We start from the raw sequence: 11,036 nt of genomic DNA, 5'->3' as shown, positions 1-11,036 counted from the left end.
GGCAACAACAATACTACAGCGAGGATAAAAGTTACGCCTTCTTTCTTTGGGTGGACATTTGGGCGGCTTTATGCAAATCTTCCCACATCGTGATGTAGATATGTGGGGGCGTGTTAGAATGAGCCGTTTTAGGTAGGCGTGGTTAACTCTTAACTTTTATAAAGAATATCTCTTTGGATTTGAGACTTTAGTCTTTGCAACTTTACAGATCTTCTTTATGCACCAAGAGCTTGTAACACTCCAAAGAGAAAGGAAAAATTTAAATCGCATCATATGACCCCTTTAAAGAAATGTTTTTTTTTTTTAACCAAGGCCGGTGTGTCAGCTTCCTGATTAGTGACAAGAAAGATAAACATGTTTCCTCATTCCAGAGTTTTAGAGTCATGATTGACATTTGAAGATCATGAGAAGTAAACTCTTGATGAGGACTCTGGTCAGGGTGCCTGGTTATAGCAACAGCCACTGTCGTCAGCCAGCATGTGACTGAGAGTAGTTGATTACTCACCAGCTCATTGACACTAGACTGTGCCCTAAGATTTCAGTGCCACTCCCTGTATCACAGAGCGGTCTTAAACTACACAAAGAGCACAGACTCAGCCTAATTCCTCAGTCCAGCAATAAAATATTGTCACTATTTTTCAAAATTTGATGGTTTGCACTTTGTTCTTGGATGAAATTTGGAAAGGATGAATACAAAATCTTATGTTGTGGCATTCTCAGGAAGCGGCAGTAAAAGAGACCATTTCAAAGAAATAGACTAAGCGTGGTTTGTATACCACTTAAAACTCTAGGCAATTGTTTTAAGGTACTTGGTTGTACTTTTTCAAGTTGTTCGCCATCTAAAAAAGTTTGAAAACTAGGCCTACTGGTATTCTGACCTACTGTATGTGGTTTAGAACTGGCCTACTGTGGTTATACAATAAAGGTAATTATTACTAATCCAAGTCCAAAAGTGCTTTTCCACTATCAGGCTGAACGCTTACTTTTCCACTATTAGGGGTGTGCTATATTGATAATATTTTATGGGATTTTGTCGATAATCATAATTAGACAATATTTTGTTGAGTGTGTTTTTGTGCTGGTACCTTTACTGGATTAGGCCTGTTGTGGACAGCCTGACTCCCAAAGCTTTTCGTATTCTTCATATTCTGAATCTGCAATGGTTCGTTTACAGCAGTGACAAAAATGAATGTTTTCAATAAGGGTCCATATTGGCCACCTTGAATTGATTTCCAGAGGCATTTTTACCTTTATAGAGGCAATTTTTTCTAATTTTTTTTCCCTAACTTTAAATAAAAGAAAGATAAAAATTACTTTAAATATGAAACCAAAACTAGTAGGGCAGTAGGTGGCGGCAAGTCTTGATTGAGTGAGTCACTCAACCGATTAATTCAAACGGCTGATTCATTCATGAACAAAGCAAGTGATTGTCTTTATGAATGGATTATTGAATCATTGATTTGTTCAAAAACTCTGATTCAAAAAATGTGTATAAAATGTAAGATTGTAAATCCCCCACAGTTGTAAATTTCTGTACCGATCCAGGCTTGCTGACACGATTTTTGTTTTGTTTTCTTTTGTTGTTCATCAAAATCAGAATGCATGTGACCAATCCTGGGTCACTATAAAGCCGTTCCATTACACTGTAAAAAGTGGTAACCTGCAATTGTTACATTAAAGAGCTATTTCTACTTGATCTTACTCTAACATTTAGTTTTGTTGGTGTAACCTAATATATTTAGGTTGATTCAGTAATGCTTAAGTAACTTTTTTTTTTTATTTGAGTAAAATCACTTTATTTAGATGTTACCACATGAAGCATATTTTTAGGTTACCATTTTTTCAATGTATTTCTCCTGTCCAGAGCACAGTTCATTAACCATGATGAGATATCTGTGCATGGTTTGCAATCGTACCTTACAAAACCACATTCTAATGGAGATGCTGCTGGTACTGTTACCACTCAGTGGTGGAAAATTGATTTGTTTTCTTACTTATTAGCCCACCTTTCATCATGATTGAGGTCCCTGATGTGCTGTCTGTCTGTATTGCAGTGCTGGACAACGGAAAAGTGAAGCATTATAAGATCAGAAAGCTGGAGAATGGTGGCTACTTCGTGTCAAAGACTCGTAGTTTTTTCACACTGAGAGATCTAGTGGAGCACTACTCCAGAAATGAGGATGGCCTCTGTGTTTGTTTGGCAGAACCCTGCAAAAAAGTGTGTAACATTTTCTATTACTTCAATAATTTTTTATTTATTTTACAGCAATAATTGTCTGACTGTACTTTCTCTCACTTAATACATCAATTAATAAAATGGCATTGATTTTGTTCAAAGAATGTGAGACAATGTTGAAATTATAGAAAAATCTTTGACCGATTACAATAGTATTCCACAGAGTTGTACAAGATTTTTATCAAATATTCAATCCAATACATATGTCCTTGCTTTTGTGTGTGTGGGTATTAGACAATGGCTCCAGAGACACATGGTCTATCTTACAACACTGTGGATCATTGGGAGATCTCGCGTTCCTCTTTAAAACTCTTGAAGAAGTTGGGAGCAGGGCAGTTTGGCGAGGTCTTTGAAGGCATATGGAATGACAGAACAGCCGTCGCTGTCAAAACACTCAAGACAGGTACACAAACAAACAGAGACAAGATGGATACACATATGAAAGACATACAACTCCAAACATACATGCACATGGCATGCTATACTGTATGTCTGTTGTATGTTTGATAGGAACTATGGATCCAAAAGACTTCCTGCGAGAAGCTCAGATCATGAAGAAACTCCGTCATGCCAGACTGATCCAGCTCTATGCTGTCTGCACTACGGAAGAGCCCATCTACATCATCACGGAGCTCATGAGCCACGGGAGCCTTCAAGAATATCTGCAAAGTAAGACAACAAACACAATTATGTCAGGTTTTTCCTTTGACATTGTAATCAAGATTGTTCATTTTGATTAAGAGAATTTACATTAAAATACTTATTTTATGTGGCGCATCTGTATACCAGATTCTTGTACAGTACACATCCAAAACAAGCTGAGAACCTTTTTAGCAGCATTAAAAACAAATCTTTTGTACACAAGAAAGCGATATAACAACTGGAGCAGAGCAAAAGGAAAGGTTGAAATCAATAGTTTTCACAGTTAGTTAATGGCAGCAGCTGTGATGTTGATTAGAAAGAATTATTATGGATATTACATTTCATAATTATTTATTATTAACATTTGCTGTTGCAGTCATATTATAGAAATAACAAGCCACACTGTTTGTTAAAACAGGTGTTTCTTGAATACTGCCAGTGTTCAGACAATAACTTCTAGGGGTGTAACGGTTCAAGTTACTCACGGTTTGGTTTGTATCACCGTTTCGGTACAGTTCGGCATTTGCTATGTTTAGGGGAAAAAAGGACTATATTGTCAAATAAAAATAAAGAAAAAAAAGAACAAATAATCTAATTACAAGCAACAGAACAAATAAATACAACCAAGCAAAGATACAAATAAAATAAACAGTGCTTTTCAGGGTTTTTTTAGGTAGGTCTAACAGTTTTTAGGTGCAGAAATTGAATAAAGTAATCAAATGTAAAATAACATTGCATATTTGACTGTATAAATTAAAGATTAATCTTTATTAAAGTTACAAAAGCTATTCAATCAAGCGCAGTGAGGGATTTCATTGTCTTTTGTTGTTTGATTAACATTAAAAAAGTGCTGTCACTTTAAGACTATGTACGGATCCAGTGCACTGATACTGTACGTTCAACCGACTATGTCTGCCAGGATACTCACCAAGACAGGCATTTTGGCATAATTTTTGTGTAAATTTGTCCTTTCAAGCACGACTTGAAAACAACCTCAATATTTGCGCGCGTTCTGAGATGCAGGTTTGCGCGCACACAGATCTTCTCACGGCGCACGCGAGTTCTCATTCGCGTCTTCTATGAGTTTAGTTTAAACACAGATAGCAACGTGTGCTGTTCAGGTCTCGCTATCAACACCCGGGTGATGACGGCATAAATGACTGCTCATATTCCAGCATACGGCACTCGCATTGAACAAAGAGTGACAGGTTTGTCCACGTTTTTTTTTTCTTTCTTTCATCGCTGTTGTTGTAATGTATTGGGAAGCCAGAATGCATACCCATCGACAGAAACATACATTAGCCGAACTGTTTTATGTGCTGTTAATTTTAACAAACCATTTTACAGATGCGTTGTCAGATTTAAGTTGAACCGTGGTGCAAGTGCTTACGGTTCGATTTTTTAGTTAATTTTTTTAACTAATAAACTAAATAAAACGCCTAATAACTTCCAAAACTTAAACAACACAATGCTTTCTGTGTGCGGCTGGCCAGGACGCTCAAACAAACAATGTTTTAATAGGACCACAGATCCTTTTCTTGGAAATCAGCTTCTAAAACTACCTGTGATAAAATCACTGTAAATCACTGCTTTCATTGCATATGGTGTCATTTCGGGACAGGGACAAAAAGAGATTGAGAGAGGGAAGGAGAGAGCCTTGTTTACACAGGCTATGATGCTTCCTTATTGCCACATTTTAAAAGTAAGTCATAAATGCATTTTATGCTTGCTTTTGCCTATTGGTAGTTTTCAGTCACGTGACTGGTTCGAAGACCTGGCGGGCAAAACATCCATAGAACTGCAGCACAAGCCCGTCAATTTTCTATCTGTTCAAATCCAAAAGTATTTAGATTACCTCTCAAAAGAATAAAACAAAGATATGTGAACAAAATGCAAGTTTTGGCCATTAGCAATCCATATAAAGCACCTGTCGCAATCTCAATCACTAAAAACAGCGGGACGTTCTAAAACGTTTCATGTGAAAACACTTAAAGTGCTCAAGATCAAACCTTATTGATGATGCGTGCGTTATGCAGGCAAGCAAATGAGCTCGGAATATGAACGCAATGCGCTGAATGGTTAAGCATCTTCTTTATAATGGTTTTCTATGGGAAAACATTTAATATTAAACTTTGCGCATTGCCTTTATATTCTGGGTTCATCTGCTTGCCTGTGCAAAGTCTGCATCATCAATAAGGTGTGTACTGTATTTGGCCTTTAAACATCACTGTCTTACTACATTACTGCAGTCCTCATAGAAATGACTGGCGGTCAGCGGAGGAAAGCCTTGTTTTGTGTGACGTCACGTGAACACTATCAATAGTGTTATTGAAGCCCTTTCATGATCCAGTCATTTCCCTTTGAAAATGCTTCACGATACGCCACATTAAGGAAGTTAAATCTGTTGTAAATGCTGTGTAATACTGTGTTTCTCGTGGCTCTGCAGTGGCCCTACGGTGATATCTGCGGCATCGCTCCGGTCGGTAAAGGCCAGGGAACCGAGTTCAACCTCACTTTCCGCAAGGGCAGCGGGAAGAAGTCCGAAACACTGAAGTTTTCCACTGAGCATCGCACAGAGCTGCTAACAGAAGCACTGGTGAGGAATACTGCTCTGTGATGACATGCTGGGAAATGATGGAACATGCTTTATTAAAGGAGTCCTGTGTCTCGGGTCATTGCACATCTTCTCTCATTGGAGGATCTTCATCGGGTCATGACAGGCTTCATCACCGTGACCCAGACCGTCTCTTTAAAGCATGGTTTGGTCTGATGCTGTCTCTCTCTCTCCTCCACAGAGGTTCAGAACAGACTTCTCAGAGGGAAAAATCACTGGAAGAGTGAGTATTAAAAAAATCATATGATGTAGTTTAGCGATATCACACCAGCGAGAGTGCTGTTTCTCCACAATATCTGCACATTTACACAACAGTTCAGTAAACAAGAAGTTAATGTTGTGCTACATTTTAGACACAATATTGTCTGTTTCGCTCAATTGTCAATGAAAGTAGTTCCAATCAAAGCCACAGCAGAACTGTTGAGCGTCTCTGATCGACACACAGCGGTGATTCGTTTCTGAATGAATCCATGGGTTTAAATGAATCGAGTGAGTCAATGATTCAATGACTCACTCACTGCCACCTACTGGTGCTTTTAGTTTCATATTTACAGTATAATGATTTCATATTTCAGTATTCATTTAAAAAAAAACATTAATACCCATTTATTATCATTATTTATGTAATGTTGAATCAAAATGTCTTAATAAAGCTACTTTTTGTAATGTCCATACAATGCTTTTCTCATCTAACACAGTAATGACTTTAATTGACTTTTGAGGGTAATTTCTCACCACAAATTGATGTGCATAATATAAAAACATTTATTTTGAAAGATGAAGCTCGCGTTTATGGTAAGGGGCGTTACATTTCCGACGCGTGCTTGTTGTGTTCGGCCAATCACAATGCACTGGTTCAGCTGGCCAATCAGAGCAGACTGTGCTTGTCAAAGGAGGGGGCTTTGTTGAAAACGACGTGTTTGAGAGAGGCGGGGCATAGAGGACCTACAATAATGTACAGTATTTGAAAAATAATGTGTTTTTTGAACATTAAAGCATGTCAACATATTCTGTTACACCAAATACACCAAATAATGATCTTTAAAATAGCATCATATGACCCCTTTAAAGTGCCCTTAAAACAGTGATATTAAAAGATGAAATTAGTACATACCTTATTGATGATGCGTGCTATATGCAGGCAAGCAAACGAGCCCGGAATATGAACGCAATGCGCTAAATAGTTGAGCGTCTTCTTTATAATGGTTTTTCTATGGGAAAACATTTAATATTAAACTTTGCACATTGCATTTATATTCTGGGTTCATCTGCTTGCCTGTACAAAGTATGCATCATCAATAAGGTGTATACCAAATTTTGGCCTTACTACATTACTACTAAATGCAATTCTCCTAAAAATAACTGGCGGTCAGTTGAGGAAAGCCTTGTTTTGCCCTCCATGTGGGCGTTCCTGTAAGGGTGTGACGTCACGTGAAAACTATCAATTGAACATGTTGAATCTGTGTTTGTTGGTCTTGGAACGTCTGAGAAGTGACGTATTGTATCTGTCAGCTGATGACGTTGGTCTGCTTCTGTCGGCGCGGTGTGAATTGGCCTCGAGTCAAAAGGTGTAAAAACTGTTTGAACACTGAGGCAAGGGAAGAAGTCTGGAATACCATCATTAAGATTTTAGTGAGATTCATGATTAATAAATAGGGTTTTTAAAAGGCATACATCAATCAGCATATTTGGGTTTAAAATCATTGCCCAACAGGGTGTTTAAAAGTTTCCAATTCTGGAGGGATTTCTGTCGGCAGTTGGGGCCATTCACCCAACCCTATCAGGCTTTCACCCGTAGAAAGAATGCTTCAACTGCCTCATTTCCCAGAACCTTTTCCTCCTGGTGTCAGCAGCTTATTTGGAGAGATAATCAGGGCCAGTGTTGTGCAAGATCCCATTCCCCCACAGTATCCTTCATCAGTTCCAAAAATGTGGCACCTTATTGTGTAAATATTTAGTAGGATATCATATTTACCACATAAACCATAGGTTTTTGAGGTTAGCTTATTCTGAAACTGTAATAAAATATAAATTTTACATACACTACATGTCATATCATATCTTATCATGTCATGTCATATCTTTTGCACAATCAAATATTTACATTTTAATGTTTCAATAACTGACTACAGAAGCATGCAAAGTTTGTGTGGCTGTTCTCTCTGACAGTGCTGCTGAAGTTATGACCCACATTAATGTCAAACTGATTTACACATTTTCAAGACAAACCTGTTGATGGAGGGTCTGTAGCCCACTTCATTTATCAGTGCATCATAATTAAAACATGTAAGATGTGTCATTTCTATTTATTCCCTATATTCTGTCTCACTCATACAGAAGACAAAGGTGCTTCTCTGCAAATGTCTGATCAGATAGAAATGGGAGCACAAGTGACATCTGGCATGGCATACCTTGAGTTGCAGAACTACATTCACAGAGATCTTGCGGCACGAAACGTTCTGGTGGGAGATAACAATGTGTGCAAGGTGGCCGACTTTGGCTTGGCACGAGTATTTCAGGTGAGAAATATTCTCCGTTTTTATAAAAAGGCTTGACCCCTCAGCTGTGAGGCAGTGGTTCTCAAATGGGTCGCAAAACAAAAATGAGTCACAGATCTGTCACGATAGTGTCACGGAGAGTATAGAAAATAAAAATGCATGGTAAATGCAAAGAATAAAATGCAACGAAAATTCATAACCTTAGCAACATCAAAGGTTGTGTGTATTCGGTCAGTCTTTTTAATATTTGCCCCAGTGTTTATCCTAACTTCTATTGTTTATTCATTTACAAAATTGACAATTTCCCTATTCAGTCTTTGTCATATCAGTAAATTTGCATGCTGTCGGGTCTATTCAATTCATTGTAATATTAATATTATTTAATTTTAAGGACATTTTCTTTACTTCTTTACGATAAATCACCATGTTCTGAAGCAAACCAGCTGAGAACCACTGCTATAATGTATGCACTGATTTTGTATAAAAAATACAAAAACTGTACTTTTAATCTCACTGCATGATTTCTTTAGATGGAAAATGAGAATGTTTATGAGGCCAAAGAAGGAACCAAGTTTCCAGTGAAATGGACTGCTCCCGAGGCCATCCACGAGAACAAATTCACCATCAAATCTGACGTCTGGTCTTTTGGGATCCTACTGTATGAAATTGTGATGTTTGGACAGATGCCTTACCCAAGTACGTCATAATTGCACGTATTGTACCCATCTTTCTCATAGAGAAAAATAGACAAAAAATACTGATGATTGGTCTAGCCTTCAGGGCCACAAATCCAATAGAAATAGCAACTAGCAAATCATGGTGTGACGTAAACTAAAGGCTATTGACTCTTTTGAAAAAGGAAAAAAGCCCTTCAGTGTGTCTGACATAAACCTTCTGTTTATCATATAGGGCCAGTTGATGTTCATTGTACAATCTGGGTCCTAAAGAAAAAAATTGTTTATTGTACAAAAATAAACAAATGTGTTTAAATTAAAATGATAAAATGTATCAATATCAGTTTGATTTACAGCTCTTCCTCACTGAACTTCATTTAATATTCAATTTCTTTACCACTGTTGCATACTACAATAGTTTTTGACCTCGTCAAAGCATTGAAGAGTTTTAATGTTGCTTTTCACTCTTTCTCCAGATATGACAAACTTTCAGGTGGTACAACAGTTGCCCAAAGGCTACAGGATGCCTTGCCCTCTTAACTGCCCAAAATATTTGTATGACATCATGTCCGAATGCTGGAAGGACTCCCCTGCAGACAGACCCACCTTTGAAACTCTGCAGTGGAAACTCGAGGACTTCTTTGATATGGATTTAAGCTCTTATGATGATGCAAACCGCTACTAAAAGACACCACTGCTTACAAATGTAATCTAACTGCAAACGAGCCAAGAGCAGAGTTTCGATGAGCAAGTCTGAGATGCTGTTTTAGTATCAAATGAACCAAATGCCTTTATGTACTCTCAGTGTACACATATAATATGCTCAATGTACTCATCAAGAGTTTTCATATGTACAAACTGCATAAGGTAGAGCTCAAGCATGTCATTATTTGGATGTTAAAAAACTTTCTCCCATCCTGGATTAATTTGCAGAGACAACTGTAGGTAACCTATTCATCATCGGTTGGTTGCCCTGGAAAGCGCATTCAAAAGAAATTTCTCTGCTGGTTTTAATATTCTGCCCAAAGATATTGGATATTGAATCAATAGCAGGAGTATGTGGCGGCACTAGATTCTGCCGACCTGTGACAAACTGGAGGATGTGTGGAATTGAAACCAGTCAATTTATGCAGTTCTGTCGACTCTACTGACACAGATTTTGCACAATTCACAGCACAATTCAGGTTTAAATCAAATGTATTCTGAGCCTTCTGATTATTTCCTTTTTGCATTCTTCCATTCAGTCTGTGGAGGTATAGTTCTGTCTGTATTTGCTGCTGTGTGAATGCCGTATGCCAACAATATCATGGTGGTTTAGTGTCACTTGACTTGCACTCATGCTGGTGCCATGAAACCGAAACTACTGAGGAATAAATATAAAGAGCCTGGGCCATACACATGTATGGAAACAGGCAGCAGTGTATCCGGATTAACCAGTTTTACGTTAAGTAGTGAATGAGTCACTGCCTGCCAGACTAACAGCATTACTTGTTTAAAGAGAGGAATGCTCAGAATCCACTACATACATTTGCTCACAGCATTAAGCAATATGCAAAAGTGCACATTGAGACTAGATTCGCAATCAAGCCTTAGTGAAAACTGTAATAATTAGATCATGTATTGTACAGTCACAGTGATTTTTAAATACATTTCGGGTTTAAATACAGCTTCTTTGAGGTTAATTTACAAACTGTGATTCTTCTCTTCATCTCTTGTAAGAAGATAAAAATACACACTACCATTTAAATGTGTGTGGTCAGTAATATGAATACGTATTTGTTTTTTTTGTGTTTTTTTTAAAGAAAAAAAGACATTAAAAAAAGGCACATTAAAATGATCAAGACTTTTACAAATTCTATTGAACTTTATATTAATAAAAAACAAAAAGTCTATCACAAGACAGATAAGATTGATAATAGTAAGATAAAATGATCATAATAAGCCATGCTTCTTAAAAAAAAAAAATAATCGGCATATTAGAATGATTTCTGGATGCTGAAAATTCAGCATTAACATGGAATTTTAAAATGTATTAAAATAGAAAAGTTATTTCACTACTACAATAATACTGTTTTTCCTGTATTTTTAATCAAATAAATGCAGCCTTGGTGAACAGATTTTCTAAATTGTTTTGTTTTTCCAATATTACCGACAACAAAAACAGTTCAAAAAACAGAGTTCAGTGTGCATTTATAAAAATACAGATAAAAAAGTACTGTATGTAAAATACATTATAATTCTTAGTCTGTATTTGCATAATTGTAGGTTGAAATATATTTTTGTAATTCAGAGTCTAAATGAATAATGTATTTGCATATCATGTGTACTCAAATAGTGAAATAAACTTTATTACTTCACAATGATCATGGATT

General features: G+C 37.0%; 1 protein-coding gene across 1 annotated transcript in view; it reads left to right on the top strand.

Annotated features, from left to right (window-relative positions):
- The window catches only part of frk (fyn-related Src family tyrosine kinase), a 13,542-nt gene extending 3,148 nt beyond the window's left edge, over positions 1-10,394 (top strand). Inside the window, exons 3-8 of the mRNA XM_016565756.1 lie at positions 2,055-2,218; positions 2,471-2,639; positions 2,747-2,905; positions 7,830-8,011; positions 8,521-8,686; positions 9,141-10,394. Coding sequence (XP_016421242.1) covers positions 2,055-2,218; positions 2,471-2,639; positions 2,747-2,905; positions 7,830-8,011; positions 8,521-8,686; positions 9,141-9,349 — 1,049 coding nt within the window. The 3' untranslated portion in view covers positions 9,350-10,394. The remainder of the gene's footprint in view (positions 1-2,054; positions 2,219-2,470; positions 2,640-2,746; positions 2,906-7,829; positions 8,012-8,520; positions 8,687-9,140) is intronic.
- The last annotated feature ends 642 nt before the right edge of the window (positions 10,395-11,036 follow it).

The sequence above is a fragment of the Sinocyclocheilus rhinocerous genome, unplaced genomic scaffold (assembly GCF_001515625.1).
Source record: "Sinocyclocheilus rhinocerous isolate Xijiao unplaced genomic scaffold, SAMN03320098_v1.1 scaffold1774, whole genome shotgun sequence".
In the NCBI taxonomy this organism is placed as follows: Eukaryota; Metazoa; Chordata; class Actinopteri; order Cypriniformes; family Cyprinidae; genus Sinocyclocheilus; species Sinocyclocheilus rhinocerous.
Note: the sequence above shows the minus strand (reverse complement) of the source record. Positions and strands in the feature narration are given on the sequence as shown.